The 20,883-nt window shown below is 39.6% G+C and overlaps 1 protein-coding gene across 2 annotated transcripts in view; it reads right to left on the bottom strand.

Moving 5' to 3' along the window:
* Positions 1–305: 305 nt before the first annotated feature.
* The window catches only part of gria3b (glutamate receptor, ionotropic, AMPA 3b), a 99,357-nt gene continuing 78,779 nt past the window's right edge, over positions 306–20,883 (bottom strand). Inside the window, exons 13-16 of one of the 2 annotated variants that reach the window (XM_034689943.1) lie at positions 10,956–11,203; positions 7,086–7,200; positions 5,403–5,650; positions 306–2,097 (exon numbers count right to left, since the gene is read on the bottom strand). In XM_034689943.1, coding sequence (XP_034545834.1) covers positions 5,405–5,650; positions 7,086–7,200; positions 10,956–11,203 — 609 coding nt within the window. In that variant the 3' untranslated portion in view covers positions 306–2,097; positions 5,403–5,404. Of the gene's footprint in view, positions 2,098–5,402; positions 5,651–7,085; positions 7,201–10,078; positions 10,194–10,955; positions 11,204–20,883 lie in introns of both variants that reach the window. The other variant, XM_034689944.1, reaches the window with a different exon arrangement.

Consider the following 20,883-nt stretch of genomic DNA (forward strand, 5'->3'; position numbering starts at 1 on the left):
AGAGTGAGGCAGATGGTGCTTACTATTGATCCAAAACATGCACACACACTTCCACTGACTAACGGCTCAATATCAGACCATTTCAGGAAAAAAAGAAAAAGAAACCCTTCTCTCCTTGTGTATTTGTCTGCAGGGGGGTTGCTCAGGCTACCGATAGTCCACCGGCACCACGCTGGAGTTTAAGTATTCAGAGTGTTTAACCTGAGCCAAAATCCCCGCAGGCCACAAAACTCATCCTCAGTGTTTAATTCAGCGTAGAGAGGTTCACAGATTGTGGTGAAATGACATGGACACAGACCACAGGACCCCTTTCTGTACATTTTATTTACAAAATGTATTAAAATTCTCTGTACAGCGCCTCACTAATGAGGTTCAGCAAATTATGCATGCATCTCTTGCTCTTTTGTACCCACTGCTAGGCCTGGCAACTTTTGTTTTTGCAGAAGGTGAGGCGTACAAAAAAGAAAAAGGTGAAACTGATTTACAAAAGAATAAACCAGGGCTGAATTTCTAATGTTCACCTAGGGTCAGTTTGTGAGTAGCAGAGCTGGTCAAGCATCACTGATTTCACATGCAGTTCCTTAGAAAACAAAGTCAAATAAAGGGGGGAGAGAAATCAGTTATTTGTCATGTAATATAAATAATCTCATTTATCTAAATGTACACATCGTCTCAGCTCACTCTTTATTTTTCTTCACATTATCAGCTTCTTTTTTTATATATAAAACTATCGGCCCATAGTTTCAGGTGATTAGATATTATCTTCCTAAATCCTATGGAATCACAGTCTTTTTGAAAGAACGGAAATGATTACAGCAATATGGAAATGTGCTAAGCTTCAGGACTCTCCCTGGTATAACCTTGTATAAATCTATTTTTCCGTTGTATTCATATATTTTTCATTTACTAAGTGAAGTCACCAAACACTGTAATGCTCTTCAAAGGAAATCAAATTAAAAGCGAACCACAGCTCATTTGAAAAATGTGCAATTGTTAAAGAAAACGGTTAGGTAATCCAAAATACTACAGTTTAAAAGCCATTACTGTTATCCTTTAATTGGATTGCAGTTAATCTACAATTGAATTACCCTTTTTGTTTGGTTTTACTTTCATGTACAGAAGACTTGAATGACTCTTCAGGGAAAGACTGCTCAGAGCGACAAACCTCAGTGAGTCACTGCTCCTTTGATATTTTACAAACTGTAAATCACAAACTTTTTTTTTTAAACTCAAGCATGAACACTTCGCTTTACACACTCTTTGTCATACAAAACACACTCTTGGCAGTATTGGAAGTGCGAATCATGACCTGGTTCTGGGGGTGCGTAAACCAGATCATCTTCTCATCTTCATGAGTCCTGTCAAACGTTCAGAAGACAGTGGCAGCAGCACCAGAGTTTAGAGTACAAACAACACTCCCGTAATTGTTTTGGGCTAAATGGCAACGCTCCAATAAGGTCAATCTGTCTTTTAAACAAGTACAATGTCACTATAAGTGACTTACAGCAGTATAAAAGCTAGAGTCTAATATCCAGTGTCTTACAGTGCACTGAGTAGATCTAATAAAAGTATTTGAACACAGAACCAGTGAAAATCTGGTAGCAGAACGATGAAGAGTAATCTGATCATATTGATTACAAGAAACCAATTAGACACTTGTTATATAAGATTCGTCCTCTTTGTGGCACTTCAAAATGTGCTTAGGGTTGCAAATGATGGCTTTAGTTCTCTCATTCATTGTAACGTGTCAAATGTATTATACATACATATATATCTATACATCTATAGATATATACATATTAATCACTGCACCAATCTTCTTTTTTGTATGAGTTTTCAAGCAAAAAGCAATATCATTGTGAATGAGTTGCATTGATTGGACTCAGAGTTCCATAAGGCACTAAGAGGAGGGAACCGCCTCGGCTCTTCCTGTGACCAGTCCAGTCCAGTCCAGTCCAGTCCAGTCGTGTCATCATTGCAGATTATCATGCCGTGTCCACCCAGGAGGATTTGGCCCAGAGCTCAATCCCCGTGATTCCCGACCTTTCGTAGATGTTTAGTCACAGTTGTAAGGGGAAATGGAAATGTTCCCTAAACCTGTCAACATACAAAGAAGAAGAGAAGAAGAGAAGAGACATGAGATTTATGTGTTTGTCACGGAAAATGTACTTCAAAATATGTGACCTCAGCAATAACAAAATTTAACACAAGGTTATATTTGTGAAAATTCTGTTGTCTTATTGAGTCTTAGTTGAAACAAATGTTGTATTCTTTTGATAACTGAATGTAATTCAACCTAAACTGTTATTCATTAAACTGATTGTGCCTTTTTCTCACCGCACCCTGTCTGAATCAAACAAGTGAGAACTTCACACATAAAACAACACAAACACAGATGTCTCATGTGTTAATAATCTACAACATCTACATAAACTTTTCTACCTAAACACAGAGTATTGTGGTATGTTAGTCTTGGATAGCGTCAAGTTCATTGTTAGAATACGTTTCATGGCCTCTAAATGAAGTTGGTCTGTTGTACAGCTGTTTCTCTGCAGACATACTTGGTGTTTAACAAGTTGCACCTAAACACACATGCACTCAGTCCAATCAAATACCAATCAAATATAAAACTAACAGTTTATTAAAGCGTTTCCTCATTTAAGTATGCTGACCCTGTGTTTAGTGCAGTGCTTTGGAACTGCTGAAAATATTCTGCAAATTTCTACTCTTCTCTCGATCTCTCTGGTACTAAGAAAAGAAGAGAGCTTTTAGTGAAGTACAACTAGGCTTCCTCAGATTAAACAGTCCTCTTAAAAAGCTTCTCACAGTGAGCTCTGTGAATTTCTGAGAGCATAATTGATACTGCTTCAAAATGAAAAGCTGCATCGAGAGACCAGCCAATGTCACGATGACGTTGCAGTATTAGCAGAAGGCAAAACTTGAGAGATACACGTATCACCACCACAGGGTCGTAGAAATCATAGGAGCCTTAAAGTGTCAGCTTGTTGTGTTGTCGGGTGTCAGAATGAAATGAGTAATGTGTTGTAGAAAAACTTAAATTCTGGTGCATACTAGCCACCACTGCAGGTCAACAAAAACAAACACATCTGTGGTTAAACGCTACAAGATGAAAGGACTGGATGAAGGTAATCACCAAAAATGCTTGCATTTGCAGTGTACACTTCATGTAGCACGTTACTGTTGTGTGGATGGATGGCATTTTATATATTAAGGGTTGAAATGACTCTCTAATCAGAAATTGGGGAGGCATTAAGAGGAATATTTGGAATTTCCTGTATTGTAATCAGTTTTAGCCTTTGTACAACTGCAGTAACAATCAACCACAAATATAGGCATCTAATGCCTTACAAGCCCTCAGTTTGTCTTCCCTATACACATTTGTTTTTTGTATCACTTTAGTGTAAATGTTCATATTCACAGAGACTTTCTGTCAATGTGGAATACAGACCAAAAACAACTTGCTAGTGCTGGTTAACATGTTTTGAGGATTGTTCTGCTGCCTCCAGCTACGTCTATCCGTTTGAAACTGCTGGCTTTGCAGCAAGAACACAGATAATACATCTGATTACTCTATTGATATTAATAATCTAATTTGACTTTATTTTTTGCCAAATACTGAAATTATTCCTGCATTTTTCTATGAAGTGGAGGTATCTGAAGTCACCCCAGTTCTGCCTACTCTGCTGAAATCATGAGTCTCAATGTTAAAGTTATACAGTTGTACTGTGGCACTTAGTGTGTATTCTGATAACCTCAGCTTATTAATTCACAAAGTAAGACAATATTTTTCTGGAGGATCCTTTTCTTTCCTTGATTGCAGCAGCAGAGCAGATTTTTTTTCTGTAATAACTTTAATTTAATCATCGTCTCCTTTTATTATATCAGTCTGACTGAAGCAGACAGCGGATCATCATTTCTTTTTCTGTGGAAGAAGCGTGAAATGATGCACTGAATGCCCCTTTTCATGTGAGCATGCACCAAGAATGAAGTTGAAAGTTCGTAACTAGCTTTGTGATACTATCATCTCTAAATGGGCCTTCAGGCTATGCCAAGGAAAGCCTGAGTATGTTGAGCTTGCTTCGTTGTATAACCCCTAGCTAGTTTCATCTCTTTGTTCTGAAAAACTGGCCTAGGAATCTAAAACTTAAAGCTAGGGTTGGCAGCCACGGAAAACTAGCATGAATTTGAATGTAGCATTTCCTCGGGGTTCTGTCTAACCCCTCCCCTCGGAGCTCCTCCAAAACAACGCCCCCGCTCACATACACGAGCGCCGCTGATTTGTGTCCATATGATCGTGACAGATTCAAAACCACTCCTCAGCACGTTTGTGTTTTAGACTACGTCAATTCATGTCTCAATGAGTGGTGAGAAAAAGGTTTACTCCGGCTGTAGATAGCAAACTGTTTTTGCTCTTTTTTAAGAACACATTATGTGTTGATTGCCATCGGGACGTAAAGATCATTTTAACCAGTATAACAAAAAGTGCAGCTTTAAACTAAAACTGAAATTTTAAAACGACCTGTTGAACATTCAGCGGCCAGACGGTCAGATATTTCCTTCAGGAGTTAACAGAAAACACAAAAAAGGGATTATTGAACTTTAATTCATCAGTTGACGATCCATTTGGAGTTTATTCCAAATGTGACCCTAATGATGCCCATATCTGCTCTGTAAATTGGCCACGTTTGCTAACATTTTTGTAGCATTAACTTTACAAGGCGATAATATATAAATGTTGTGTTTACATGATGCTCGTATGCCCTCTAGTGGCCACAAAGAAATCCACAAATTATGCTTATAGGTTTTTTCTTTTCATTGTTTAAGCCAACCAATATTGAAAAGTACTCTGGGGCTAGAACCTAACAAATTGTACAAAGGTAAACAAATAGAAATAAATATACATTACTCGGCATGATTAAGGATTTGAGGGAAAACTTTTTTTTATTGGTGTTTTGATTTTTGTAATACTAGCAAATTGATGCCGAGCGTCAATAAAGATTGTAATTAAAAAAAAAAAAAATTGTTTTTATGCAATATGAAGTAACTACTGAGCAGTTATTGGTATTTGTGTGAAACAAGGTTGTGTTTCTGGTAACTTGGTGATATCACAAGTTGTAGCACTCATGCAGCCTGAGGCGCTATCCATGTAGCTATACACTACAAGGCATGAACAATATCTCACAGTTTTGTATTGAAGTTGACATGCGTTTTCTGTTGCACCCAACATGACAAACCTAAACAATTTCACAAGCAGCAGCCTCACGCAACACACACAGATGAATTATTCACTCTAAGTGATCCAACGGGAAGTTTAATGATTCATCTCCCACAATGCTTGGGGGGTGACAGTTGTGGGGGGACAGTCAGGAGAGGTTACATACCTCTAGATCTTAACGCTCTCAGTTCCGTATACGTTGTAGCCTTCTCTGTATGTGGCAAAGTTCTGGGTGTTGGTCGGGGGAGTTGGCTTAAAATTCTGGGCATTCTTGGCCAATTTCAGCCGTTTGGTTTCTTGCCGTGATTTATAACAGAACTCTATCAGAGCCACCATCATGGCCAGCCCCAGCCCTCCGACCAGAATATAGAAGACACCAGCCACATTGCTTAGGCTGAGAGCACTTGTCTTGTCCTGGGGGAAAGTGAAGAACACAGTTAAGAGTTTTGCAGTGGAGCAAGGACAGCAGAACAAAAAAAGAGCAGCCTGTATCCTTCAAACTGAGCCTGACATTCCCTTCACTGCTAACTGCTTTAGTAAATCATTTTACTCTATCTCACTGCTGCTACAAATGGCAGATTATGGATGCTTATTGCTACAAGCAACCAAAAATTGAAGATGTAATGAGGTGCTGAAGCTAGGATTTCCAACTGCACTGACTCTCCTGTAGCTGTCACAAACTTGTAAGGAATGTCTGACTGCCATAATGAAACCACTGAGGAGAAAGAAGCAAACTTTTATAGCTATATCTGCTGGTGAATGTAGAGCTTCCTCTTCCCTGAACTGCAGCAAAAAATGGATTCTGCTCTTGACCATGTTAGGAAGCTGGTCAGTATCGCATAGGTCGATATCTCTGAAAAGCCCTGTCTTTTTCAATCTGGTTAGCGACATGTACGTATAACTCTCTTGGCAACATTGTCATACAGTACAGTCAAATTCAAAGTAGATGAGTGAAAGCTCCAATAAAGTAAAAAAAAAAAAAAACACTAAAGATCAAACCATTTTGCTGCTGCTTACCTACCAAACATATTCATTAAAAATTTGTTCATTAGAGTTTTACTATTTGCAGTTTAACCCTATGAGCATGGGGATTTCATAACGCTATCTATCCAACCTAACCTGTAATATAAAGCTGTGACTGTGTCTCAGAGGGTTAAATAGTGGGTTTATTACATTCCTCAACTTCTTGTAATGTGCAAACAGAGCATCTAACCTCAACTCTGAGCAGCTAAATAGATTTAGAGGACGCCCTGTGGCGCTCTTGCCGCTTACAGGAGTTGGATTTGAGTAAATCGTCACAATAAGAGGCTTTGATTTTTCATCACACCACAGGAGGTCGAAGAATCTAATAGACACATCTCCATGCAAACTAGTAAGAACACAAATAAATCAAATTTTCATTAACAGTTTGGTAAATAGGAACAGCAGCATAATGGTCAAAGTATCATGAATGTCAAGAGTGAAAATGAGCAAAAATAGCAATTATTCAACAACTGTTATCTGCAGTGATTCAATCCAAATAGTGTATCTGAAAGGCACATTTGTAATCTTCCCACAGCATTAGCATTACAGTTAAAAAAAAAAGAGCTTCTACGTTTTAAAAAAGTGTCTTATCTCTAAGGCAGTAAAAGAAAAAATGAGTTGGGGAAAAGCAGTGCCTTGTGTTTGAGCCACTCGTAAACTGTGCTACAGTTTGTGGCAGAAAAGCTGAGATAATTAAAAAAAGAAAAAATATGTGTAGCAAATGAACAAAATGTACACTATAGATGTTAGAGAAGTCTTGTCTTGCATATGAACAGTACGTCAAAATGCAATTTGGAATCAGTACAAAAGACCTGCAGCGACTGACCTTACTTCCAGAGTCCTTGGTTCCACATTCACCCTTATCGTACCACCATTTGTTTTTCAGCTTGTCTAAGATGCCTTGTTCACTGAGTTTCAATACTGCAAGGTTTACAGGAGTTCTTCACGTGGGAAATAACATAAATAACATTATATTATGTTATTTTATGTTATTCAACTTTTAAACTACTACATACTTTACAAAGCGATAAAGCAGGGCTCCTGGCTATGTCAACATCACAGAGAGCAGGCATTCTAACTATTACCTTTATAACCCCTAGTCTAAAGCCAGGACCTGCCCATATCGCTTTGAGTAATCGGCAGATGCTGTTAACAGGGCGACCAGCAGGTACTGAGTGTACGATCTGCAAGTCTTTGTTTGTTAAAAATCGTTGGGTAGATTGGTTTGGGGGGCTGGTAATGAATCACAGGGGCTTTATGACAGAGTCTAACAAGTTCAGTCCAACAGGAGCTTTGTCTTCACAAACAGAAGAATCTTACTGATACCCACCGCCTTTCTCATTCCACAATATCAGCCTAATCCTGTAACAGCTAATGCTACTGTCACCAGCATGACAACGATCAATTCTGGAGGTATTACAACCAATTTCATATCCAGGCAACTATGCCCAAAAGTGTGAGCATAATTAATTCTTACATGTTCTATCCGGACATATCGCTAAGAAAACCTTATCTCCCAATTATGCCAGATTAGTGTCAGATGAAGTGTGTACCAACCAAATTGCACAGAGCTGCAGGACTGAGCTCAGAAGTATCAGTGAAGTAATTCCTCTCATATTTGCCTGTAGCCGCATAATCTAATGTTTGACACAGCTGTTTCATGGGGTTTGATATCTCGAAGAGTTATATCATGATGTCAAAATACTATATGTAATAGCTAAAGACTATTATATTATGTTGCACAGTCACTTTAAGATAAACACATGGAACTAAAGCTGGGTAGAGATCTTGTTATGAAGCCTTAATATTAGACTGTTTGTGGTTAGGATCAATCCTTTTGTGTAAAGGGAAAAAATACTGAAGCAAAGAAAAATAGTGCATCGATTAATGAGTGACCTGACAAGTCCCTGGGAACAATGTCCCCAGAGGGGATCTGTGCAATGCATAATGCACTGAGAGAAGATCACACCACTGTATATCCCTCATAGCCAATCTGGAGAAACGGACTGTGAAGACCAGACCATTGTCTTGGCTCGGAAGAGACATTGATTAACAATGCAATTACCCTGTAACATGCTCTGTGTCTGAAACTCAATCAAGGCTGCACTGTGTTGTGCCTGAGGCCAGAGAGGAGCTGTGTTCAATGTGTGTGAGTGAGTGTGCATGCAGCTGTGTGCATGGTTATGTGCATCCTCTCATGTCTGTTTGAACATGGAGCTGTGAGCAGGACAGGGCCAAGTGATGCACTGTTTGGAACAGGACGCTTCAGGCAGCTTTGCTCCAGCTAGCCGGGCCTTTCCACTGAGTCCTGGAGCCAAAACCAGCCAGGACACACACAGAGAGTACATACCTGTGCATGGTAACAGACTGAAGACAGTGCAAGAGACAGATGCTTTCAAATGGCTCTCAGTAGCACATGGAGGCCTCCTGAGCTCAGTGACTACAGAATATAGCAATGTTAGCAATGCATACATTGAAAAATGTGATGGTACAGTTATTAAACAGCTCATCCAGAAATAAACCACAGCACATTCTTTGATCTCTACCCTTTTCAGTGATTGAAAAATGACTCACTGCAGCTTAACTGTACATTGTGGTCGAGGCCAAGCCATGACAAATGATGTAAAGAGCATAATGGCACAATCCAGTCCATGAGACCTTGCAGTTTAAGTGTCGTCCAGCCATTAGCTAACCTTTATAATCATGTGTGACGGCATCATTTGTCATGACATTGACCTGCATTGTGATTAAAAGATTACCATTATCACCTTAGAGGTAGTCTACTAAAAACAGCACAATGCTTCATGGCACATAATCTCTGTATCATGACATGAGCTGTCCTGGTTGAACACTTTTCATTATTAGCCTCCATAATGGGATAAATCATCTATCATTTAAACAAAGAAGAAGAAGAAGAAGAAGCAGGAGAAACCTGATGGTCAAGAGGTTCACAGCTGGGTTATTAATGGGTTGGGGTAGGAGGTAGGAACTCTACAAAGTGGAATCAAACCAAAGGCAGTTTATCACATGACTCATTAAAAAGACACAAAAAGTCCTGAGTTAAATTAGACTTCTCACGTTTGCCTGTAATGCTTAGTCCCCTCAAGACGCCGCTGTTCCCCTTGCTTTCCTGTCAGCCTCAGCTGAGCAGACATTTTTAGTTTGTTTCTTTTGAATATTTGTTTGTTTTGTTTTTGAATGGAATTTGTCCTACTCTAAAGCTCATCAGTTCTGGGCCAGTAGCATGGACATGGAGCAGCTGTGCAGTTAAGTACTGCAAAGCTAGGTATTAAACAGGATTAGCAAACTTCACCTTCAGGAGGGACGGCATTTAAAACATAGAATAGTCTATCATCAGCAAAACTTCAAGGTCTCTTCTTCTTGAGTAAGATGCTAAGACTTCATTAACTTGCTATGCAAAGGTGGTCTGCCCTCCACCTGTGTAAAGGTGAATAATAAAGCTCAACCTCCCACAACTGCAGGGCAGCCACAGCTACTTGAAATTGTCTCTAATTTGAGAAAGGTTCCTCTTACTTTCAAGTTGCCATTATTAGAGAAAACTCATAATTATTTCTTTGCTAAATATACTGTTTCATCAATTCATAACTTATAGCTTTCTGTTGGCTAAGAAAAGTCTCCTTAGTTGGATCTGAGCTGTTAATCTGTCTGATCAGACCAGCAGTTAATTTGGTAATCTGCCATGGGGCAGCAGCAGGTTGGATGGGGTGGACAGTTGGTTTGGTTATGGTTGGGTTGATGTAACAGCCTTGCCGATTACTCTGAACTATAGTACCCGATTGTGGTGACATCGAGGCTGACCTTGGAGTCACCTCCCCCGCTGCCGCACTCTCCCTTGTCGTACCACCATTTGTTTTTCAATTTGTCCAAGAGGCCTTGCTCATTCAGTTTTAAAACTGCCAGGTTAACAGCATTTCTTGAAACGATAAAACATAACTTGTAAGAAAATGCACAGGTCCGTGAGAAATCTAATGCAAAGTTAGAGTTGTTGTAAGCATCATTATGAAAGGTAATGGTAGTGAGACTACCACTGTCAAAGCAGGGGGGCTTATGCACAGAGTACTGTTAATCATTAGGTCTAGGAAAGGACAAATTGATTAAGAATTGTAAGGAATATGGAGAGATAAGAAAGGCTCATATAAGGTTAAGACAGTGTTAAATCTTGGAAAAGGTGGCATGAAGGGTTACGTAGTTTAGAACTGAAGTGTGCGGGATGGGGACACTTGTCATTGAGAAGAAAAGTAACAACAACAAACATCATGCAATTAACATTCGTCACAAGTGACAGCGCAGCTTTTAAAGGCTAAATTGAAAAACCATTGAACTGTTAAATTAAAAGTGACAACACAACAGTCAGGTAGGACAGCATACGGGACAGAAGGAGAGATCAAACGAGAGAAAAAAGCAGTAAGAGAGACATAAATATGAAATTACTTTTATCTTTAGCCTTATCTGAATTTGATTACTCTGTTCGAAATTAGCATCTCTTATCACATCTATAAAAATAGTAAAAACATTGATTATAAATATAAAACCTTTTCATCCTTTGTACTACCATTACCTTGATGTCCATTAAAATAAACAGAAAAGGGGAGAGAAGAGAATGAACACAGGGGGACATCAGGGTAGGTGGAATACTATAACAACATGGACAATATTGTTATATTATTCCACCCACCTTAATGCTGAGCCTTTGGGTGTCGCCACACCATAGCCTTTCGAGTCGAGGTTCCCTCCAACTTTCATGGTGTCACACGGCTTCCGCTGCTCGATGTACTCATTCATGGTGGACTCAAGGAGAAAGGCGAACTTGCCCTTTGACTTTCGTACTCGGGCTACGCCATCTGGCGTGGTCTTAACAAACACTGAGGGTTCAGCAGATTTCATGTATGACCACATCTTCTCATAGACTGCTATTTTGGATCGCTGTGCAGGAGAGAAAAAGAAGCAGAGCATTAGAGACTGAAATGTTTATGACCTTAATGGAGTTTGCAGGATTGTTGTGCTTAATGATCACTTCATTTAAAGTTGCATCATGAAGTATTGAGAGACACCTCGGAACAAAGGCAGTGTGATATCTCCAAATACCTCCACAAAATATAGCTGTCTGTTTTCTACCAGATCATGAAGTACAAGAATTTACAAAATCCATTTTACTTCAGAAGCATAAATGTACTCCTTAAATTTTCCTGAGGATCAAATTCACTGACTGTAGAGTGGATCACACATCACATATACGGACCATAATGTACAAATTAATTAAGAAATACTGCCTTTGTTGACTTAGTTATTTTAAAAATGCATCAGACAAATAGACTGTTGGAACAGTAAATTGTGATTGATCTTGAAATTTGAAAAACTGCAACAAATCTCTGGTAGTGAATTTGAGCCTTGGTTTATAGTTCTAATTCAACTCAAAGAACTTATTACATTCATTCATTCATTTCAACAACGCTGCTCTCAATGTAACTGCTCAACTGTGACTCAGAGGCAATGTGTATAAGGAGCAAGGGGAAAGCGGGTTACACAGACACAAGACAACCCATCACAAAGTGACACAGATGAGCATTTTCCGAGCGCCTGGGGTCAGGCTTAGCGAGCCTGTAAAATCTGTGGGAGTTGAGCACTATCTATAATAAGCATCAATTAAATTATTCAATACTGCTTGATGTATTTTGGCATAGGCATTTCACACTCTGAACAGATCCCAGACCTAGCTGTGATGAGCCAGTTCCCAAGTGGCGCTGTGTGTAGGCTACCACCGACTGGATCCCACAAAAAAAAAAACACTCTCTTTCAGTGAAGGCCAGAAAAAAACAGAGCCGTTGGATTGATTCTCCATGAGATGGCTGAATCAAAATATCTGCTGAGTGCATGGAATGTGGACAAGCTGCTGATACACCATGATCTGTCAGAGTAACTTCCCTGCAGGTGTTTGTTTACTTCACAAGGCAATGTATCTAAAGTTAACATTTTAATTTAGGCTAATCAATTCCTTAGCATGCGACAGGAAAATAACCAGAAACTAATGTTTGATTACAGCAACGTCTTTTAACAAGCATCAATAGGCTACTAGGATACTGCAACAATACCAGTATCTCTACAAGGCACAGCAGTACTTAGGAGCTAAATGCTAACATCAACACAGCTAAAGACCCAGCTCTTTAGGAAACACTATGCACTTAGCTAGACTATTCTCTACTGTTGTCCCCAGTGGCAGATCATGTCTTCCAGCTACCATTGACTCGCACTGTCCTGCTCTACTCTCGGAACCTGTGTTCAGCTCTGGAGTGACCCAGCACTTGGTACTTTGGTAATTATTGTGGTGATGACAAATTAATTGTTGATGATGATAATGGAAGGTCTTAAATTGTTTGGTTGCTTCATTGTGGATGTTCCTTATTTTACAAAAAAAAATAAAAAATCCTAATTTATTTTTGTGCATTGCCTTCACACTGCTTGGCAGTAACTGAATCCAAATTGACTTGAAGCACTTTGTTACTCTTGCTGATCTTGTTTCATCTTTGCTTGTGTTGCTCTTGTTCTCGTATGTACGTCACTTTGGATAAAAGCGTCTGCTAAATGACATTGTAACTGTGTATTGTATAATTGTAAAAACACTCTCACATCCTCATAGAAACAATCCATAAATCAATAAAGGACAATTTCCACGGTCTTTAAATGTCATTGGTTATGTAGGGTTTTGTTCCAAAACTACTGCAAATAAATTAAAAGAAACCGATCTGATAAAAAAGCTTTTGCAGTTAGATATTTTAGTCGACACCATTTAAAGATTGTTAGTAACACCATAAACGTGCTTCCTCCCTCTTCTTCAGTCTTTTCTCCTTCAACTTTTAGAATATGTCAACACAATCTCAAGAAATTTGAATTACAGTGCCCAAAAACTAACTATGGACCACTAACATGCTAACATATGCTAATATAGGCTACTGATGTAAGTCATGTATTTTCATAATCTGAGAAGTCTATGGTATTGTTTGATTTTGTTGAGAAACCAAATGGGAAAACATTTTCTTTAGGCTACACCACTAATATTTTAGCTCACCAGGGATATTTTGAAAGACCAAATACTTGCTGCTTCTAGCTTCAAAAATGTTATCATGATGTCTGACTTGACCTTAAGACAGCAGCTTGACTTTGTCAACTTGTTCTATTGTGGTAGCCGGATGTATTAATAAAAGCTTATGTAAATAATATAGCACTTTCACATCTTAAAATGTTGTCCGTATTTTCTTCAAAAACTCAATTGCAAAAAGACTTACCTGATGAATGAGTTTTTAGCTATGCTTATGTAATTTTATGCTAGCTAGAGTTTGCCGAACTTGTTCTATATGGAAAAATCATTTTTTTTATCCTAACTTTTGGATTTTAAGGGATGAATGTGTATTAGTGAAAAAAGAATGCACATGTTAATGGATTATTTAATTAGCTAGTAGTCGTTTTGAATGTTCTCATGACATATCAACTAGGAAAATTACAAAAAAGTAAAGACCTTTCTTTGTGAAGCTCTGTTAGTGAAAGTTTTAGATAACTTGACTTTGATGACGCTAATGAATACTGAGCTCTATGGCTATGCATGTCCAAACATACTGATCAGTAGGCAGACTCATCACTGTCCCGAAAGGTAAAAGCCCCTTAACAAAAGCAAATCCATCTCTAATGCACTTCTATTAATAAACAAAAAGCATTAACCTTGACCTAGCGAAAGTGCTTCTCTGGCGTCATGTGAGCATATACAATTTGTTTGTGGGCATCTGTCACAGAGCATCAGGCTTAATGTGAGTATGAGATGAGACAGCAACATAACACAAATTAAAAGTCTGCATGATGAATGTTGTCTGCTCAGATGAAAAGCCTTGAGGTTGGGACAATGGCTACTTTATTTTAATGTGAATACAATGAATAGGAGGGGTGGTGGGAGGACAGCCAGACTTAGATGTGACATTTTTGTTGACAATCTTGTTAAATGTGTTCAATTTGCATGTGTCAGACCTCATGGAAAGGACACTAGTTTAGAGGACAATTTCTTCAAAGACTCGGGGCTCATCTGCTCAGCGAGGGGAAAGCTCCAGACGCCTCCTCAAATGAAGAGAAAAGAATGGATCTGGCCATTGATTACTGACGACAGAGTGTGCTGCCTCAGTGCTTTATGAAGTCAATTCATCAATATCAGAGCTGAGGCGGAGTGAGACCAAAACCTAAATAGGCCGATTCCAGCGCAACTAAAGACAACAGCGAGATGCTTAAGGCAGATTCTGATAGAGAGAGAGAGAGAGAAAAAACAAGACACAGTGAGTAAGCCCAGTGGGGAAAGAGAGATATTTGATTATTGACTGCTGGCACACAAATATGCATAGTCAAAGAAAACACTAGCACACTCATACAGTACACACACACACACACATGAACACACCATAGTGCAATGGAGGTCTGCTCCCATTTCTTTTAAATGTAATCATTCACATTCTGGTCTGTGGCGGTCATTTAAAATTCAATTACAGAATAATGACTGCACAAGTCCATCATCAATGAAGAGACAATTTGTTCAGCAATTATATTCTGCCATAAATGCAGCCTTATACATGTGGCTCTCTTTCACACCATATAATGGCCCTGTTAGAAGATACTGCTCCATTCTTAATGAGCTAACAGGGAGTGGCTACATTTGATAGCCAATGTAGAAAGTCATAGAAGTCCATGTAGGTGCTTTCACTCTTCATTCCTCCTCCTTTAAATGTGAATATAACTGATGCACTCATGATGTTGCTCTGTTCATAATAAAGTACCTGAATAGTGGATCTCAGCCAGCCCTCCTACCTAAGCGATACGGTTACATCATCTGTGTAGGTGTTCCCCGGCAAATCTGTCTGAAGCAGTGAGTTTTCTACTTTCTTATAACAGAGATTGAGAAATAAATTCAGTGCTGTTTATCCAGACAGTTGACCTAAGATGAGGAATAGAGAACAAGAATTGCCTTGAGCAATTAAGGTGAAAGAGAAGCAAGAGGAAAACATGGTTGAGAGGCCTTCATATCACCATGTCTGAATCATATGTGGATATAAACAAACCTGCAATCAGGTTCTCTAATGCTTGAGCTAAGAATTGAAGGTTATCTAAAAGCGAGGGCCTGCAATTAGGCACAAGCATCTGGCATGTATTTTTAGCATGTTTTAATAGAGGAGGTGGAGATGCAGGCATCTAATAATATATTTTTTAATTTCAATATATTTGTCTCTGTTTGTTACCTGGTCAATTGGGGGCAGGAACTAAATGTAGCCATACCACTGACCATACCATACCATTACCAAGTCATAGGACAGTTGTAAGCAAACAATTTCTTTTTAACACATAGGCTGTTTTCAAAACCGCCTACTATACTAGCAGTACGTACTGATTTGGACAAAATTCAGTTTGTAGTAAGCAGTATGTGAACAAGAGCAAAATCTGCAGTAAGCCAAAACTCCCCGGACGTCTACTGATTCGGGCAAATTTCACAGTATGCATCAAACCAGTCTGCCTTGCGTACTGTTTCCCACAATGCACAGCGCTCATTCCGCTTTTTCTTTTCTCTTCTTTTTTTGACGGGGGGAACTCAGTTTTTAGGTGCTGTGAAAATGATTAAATTCCACATAAACCACCTCCTAACATTTTAAATCATAAGTGGATGCTAAAGAAGCAGTTTATCTATCAGCTTGGCCGTTGTTTACTTCCGCTTTCCAGAACCGGAAATTCATTCAGTGACATCTGGCTCAGCATACTGCAACACAGATCGAACAGAACAGTCAAACTACAGACTAAATTCAAATGCAACATAAATTTATGTAGTAGGCAATAGCTACTGCCTACTACATTAGTAGGTAGTATGTAGCAGGCCGTTTCGAAAACAGCCATTGTATGTATAATGTAGCAGTTGCTATAGCACAGTTGAATTTAAATCCAAGTTTCAGTGGATGCATCTGTGTTGCGGCGAGTCAGTGCCACGCACTTTCAACTCAATATGAGAAGCGGCTCCCTGCTCAGCTAAATACACTCAACGAATCTATTTGTATGGGAGCCTGAATCCCACATGCATTGAGCTTAACAGAGAGGTTTGACCTGGACAGGAAGTCAAATATGGAAACAGCATATCTTTTTCAAAATAAAACACCATGTACCAACTCCTGACGTTTATTAGATTATACACATAAGAAATACTTACTGATGATAAGCATATTGTTTTGAACTACAAAACAGCCACATATCCATAATCTGTGACTTTTATAACAGGACTTTTAGCATAAAAGGAAAAAAGTCTTGGAATAATATCTAAAGTAAATCAGCCACGGAAAGAACTGTAACCTGTTGTTAGTAAATTGGAATCTGGATACACTGTTGTTATCATGTGATAGCGATACTCCCATGTAATCTTGTGGAGTTCTCGCGTAATTTTGTGATCACACAAGTCCAGCTGCTCTGGGCTGCTCCACACTCCCCTATGCTTCACACATGCTTCCAGTGCAGCAGGGCATGCTACGTTGGATGGATCAAAACCTTGGCACTGACGAAACGCAACGCACAGGTTTCCTGTTGAACCAAGACGGTCGCCACTAAATGTTCCAATGTGTTGTTCAACTTTTTTTTTTTCTGTATGCCAGTTTGTCAGAGTGGATGGTGTTGGAGCTCCTTTGACTCAACATAGGTATAGACCAGTTTTAAAACAACCCTGAGAATAACACGTTCATGTGACAGTTTCACAGTGACATTGTGGGACAAACTTTTATTTCTCACTTGAACCTCACAAATACCTTTCTCCTTATCATAACATCTGCTCTGTGTAGCAAGAGAGACTAACTTGCTTATTCACAATAAACAGTAGCCTGCTTCAATTGTGGTTGTTTAGAACTGCTCTGGTTGTTGTTGCCTTAGGAAAAACAAAAACAAAATATTTTTCACACTTCTACCTATTCATGTCTGTGTGATGCAAAATCTGCTGTTTCTAATGCTGAAGGCATGGTTTGAAAACCGTGTCAGAAATTATAATGCAGTCAATCATTTTCAGGACAAGGCCTACATTATTTGTGTCATTTATTATCATTTGGTACAAGGCTGTGTTTACTTTAAGCCCAAAGTGAGAAAAACAGTCAGGTCAAATTTGTGTGCAAAACAACAAGTATTGTTAATGTGATTATCATAATTTTTTATTGCAGGGTCATACTCCACCCTTATGTTGTCATTTGCGTACTACTACCCTAGATGGTGAAAGTAATCCTCTCTGTCACTGAAAAATAGAAGCCTTAGAAATCTACTGTGATGCACTTTAATGGAAAAAAACTAATCTATCACAAGGAAAGACAAACAGTTGTGCAAAATGTAAGTTAATCTAGAGAGATCTTGTTGTTTGGGAGTCTTCAATGATATCATTAAAATGTCTGAAGACAGACAAGAAATTTAAGTCTGAAGTCAAAGAAATTGCCCTCTCCATTTTAAACAACCTCTTAATCTGTATTGATTGTGATTTATGCAGCATTTCCAGACCTCTGCCCACTGCACCTCGACCTGCTGCCTGTTTCTCACCATCTCTTCGTTGTTATGCGTTACTTTTATCATTCCCTTCGCCACATGCTGCTTCACTTATTTGTCTTCACCAGCTTCTAACACCTACCACTACATTTCCTTTTACTTCACTTCCCTCTCACTTTGTTTGTGGACATCACCACTTTCCCCCAATATCCTGTAAGTCAAGACTACCTGTATCTCAAGTATGCAGAAATGAAAGCTGAGGCTCTGGGGGGGGGGTGCTTTGTCATTGAAGTGCCACATGCTGCGCCCTGAATACCAATCGCTTGTCTTTGATGCTTGTAGTCGGACTCCAATGGCTGCTCTCGCGCCTTCTGTTGCCGCTCATCTAAAGTTCGACAAGTCCCTCTGAGGACAGCGCGTTCCCTCAGAGGTTGCGCCTATCTCGCTCTAGTCTATCAACGCTTTTGTCAGCTTTCTCTTTTATGCAAACAGCCTCTAATCTTTATGGGAGCCTCCCCCTTCACTCAGCACTGAAGTGAAAGCCATAGTGACAAGAGCTGGGGGAATTGTGTTACAATGTACTGCATATGATTGCAGGGCAACCTTAAGATTTCTTGCATAAATCTCCTCTTCATACAACCCTGGGCTTACACAGGTCTTCTCTGCGTAAAGAAGCTACTCATTAAACATTATGTTGGACCATGAAGAAGCTATAGTGTCTGTGCCACAGTGGCTGGGACGTGAAATTGATTTCCGTGCTTAGTAAAATGCATTGGTGACTGCATTCAAGCTGTTGTTCCCATCTCCTGCACACCTGCACATCAGAAAGATGCATGATGCCTGGCATCAAGGCTCTGGGTAATGTATAATCTTTGAGGGGAACCAAAAACAATGCTGTGGTCTCATTCCTCTGTGCAATTATCATTCCTTCATTGTTACGCTGTTTAATGAGGTGCATGATGGGACAGCAGTGTGGTTGTCTTTGATGGTCTCACCCCGGTCTTTACACGTAATTAAACAGCCACATCAGCTCATTTTATCATCTCAGCCATTATCACCATCCAGCTTCTCCTTCAATGTACATTTCAGAAATGTAAGTGAGCCAAGCCTTCTGATGGAATAAAACCTCATCAAGAGGATAAACACGGCCCTGATGGTACAACTCATCATTTTCTAATCACCCCAAATACAAATATCCAACTGACTGCATGAAAAGATCCATGGAAGGAATTAGAATAATGAAACAAACCACAATGGTGCAGCGGCACATGACAGCTGCTACATTGAGGGAGAGCGGCACAAAGCTTGAAGCTATCCCGCATTGTCTCAAGGTAAAACAACAGACAGACTGAAGACAGAAGAGAGGAGGGCGCCCAAACATTCAGGGGAGTCTGAGGGAAGAGGAGCCAAGTTGCGGGTGGAGTCGTACTGCCAAAGCGCCTGGAGCCACCGAGGCTTTCAGTGGGCACGTCAACGGGCTCCCAGGCCAGCTGTCCTACTTGGTTTTCTGATGCAGGATTGAGGCTTTCAAGGGGATGTTCTCTAAAACCTCTCTCTTTAAAAAGTTCCTCTACTGCGTCTCTTCACTCCCACCACAGATAAAGACACTCACGGTCATGTGAAAACTGTCACTGTCAGGTAATAAGCTGTATGTCAAAGCTGTCAGTTTATCAGGAGCGGCAAAAAACTCTCTTGGGGAATATCCAATACCACAAAGGAAGATGAGATAATTTATCTGATTTAAAAACATGAAAAATACTCAAACTTTTTCAAAGGTAATACTCATGGTGCCAAATCTTCATTTTTATTTGGAAGAAAGCTGTTAAAAATATTTTTATTTTTTTGCAACATTGCTTAGTTTGCTCAGGCAGCTCTGTTAAACAAACCAGGTGAAATCATTAAAAATTAAAGTTTTGGGGGTTGCAGAGATGATGACATATGTCTCTTCTGAAACATGATTTAAAATTTCCATCTGGCTGATGCCGTACACGTCTAATTAAGCCTGAATGTATTTCCAGAGAAACAGATCTGAAATAGAGCTTTAACTTCTATTAATCAGTGTGTTTCTTTGCTTGTCAGCCCTGCACAGCTTTAATTAAAAGTCCCCTGAAATGGCGGTTCACACATGTCATTTCCTATTTGAAGACTTAGGCATGTAACTAGGACACTTATTATGCAGAATACAGGGAAACTATGACTCTGCCACCAGCTCTCTGATTGTTCTAGCAGCAGACCTGCGTTGGCCCCATTGTCAGGCTGCAAACCTAATCCATAATTGGCATCCATCATGTCCGTAGCACAAAGACATACTGTATACACCTGATTCTCTTCCTGATGAAAAGAGCAGTGATGACAGGCTCTGTAAAGCGCTTTATAGAGAATAAAGGCCTGCTGTCATGCATGTCATGTGCCGTGTTTCTTAAGATATACCATCTCCATGCCTCTTACAACCACAGTCTTTAAAACATCAAACTACAACACTATCTTGTCCTTTTTATCTGAAAAAAACATGGATTTGATTTTGCATTTGTTGTTCTGAACAATTCAACCCAGGGGTAATACAAATGAATAGCTCTTTCTGCCAACAGGCTGCAGCTGTGAAACATATGAATTGTTCCTCTCCTGCTGATGAGTAATGAGGGAGCGTAAGATAAAAGACTGTCATATTGCCTCCTCGTCATCACAGAGAGAGCGAGAGAGAGAGTGCTGTTTCATTAATTCTTTTTCCACTTATTGCTCTGCAAATGCATAGCATTGGACTGCTGATGTTGCTGCGCCACAAGCTAAAACATCTTTGAATCTCCAACAGAAGGCTGATTTCCTTAAAGATATGCATCGCTGTGTAACTCCTACAAAGAGAGAATGTGACTGCCCATCAGACACTAATACACTCTTGCTTCAGATTTTACTTAATTTATGTCCTAATTGCAAGGCAAGTCCCTCATGCCGACGGACATATTGCTTATTCCATCTGAACCGTCTTTCAGGCTTCGCTGTTTGACCTGCAGGGCTCTTCTTCATCAGGTCCAATTTGCCAGCCATGGCCGGCTGGCTAATTATATTTCATGAGCTGACCCTTCAGAGTT

This window comes from Notolabrus celidotus, chromosome 8, assembly GCF_009762535.1.
Source record: "Notolabrus celidotus isolate fNotCel1 chromosome 8, fNotCel1.pri, whole genome shotgun sequence".
Taxonomy (NCBI): Eukaryota; Metazoa; Chordata; class Actinopteri; order Labriformes; family Labridae; genus Notolabrus; species Notolabrus celidotus.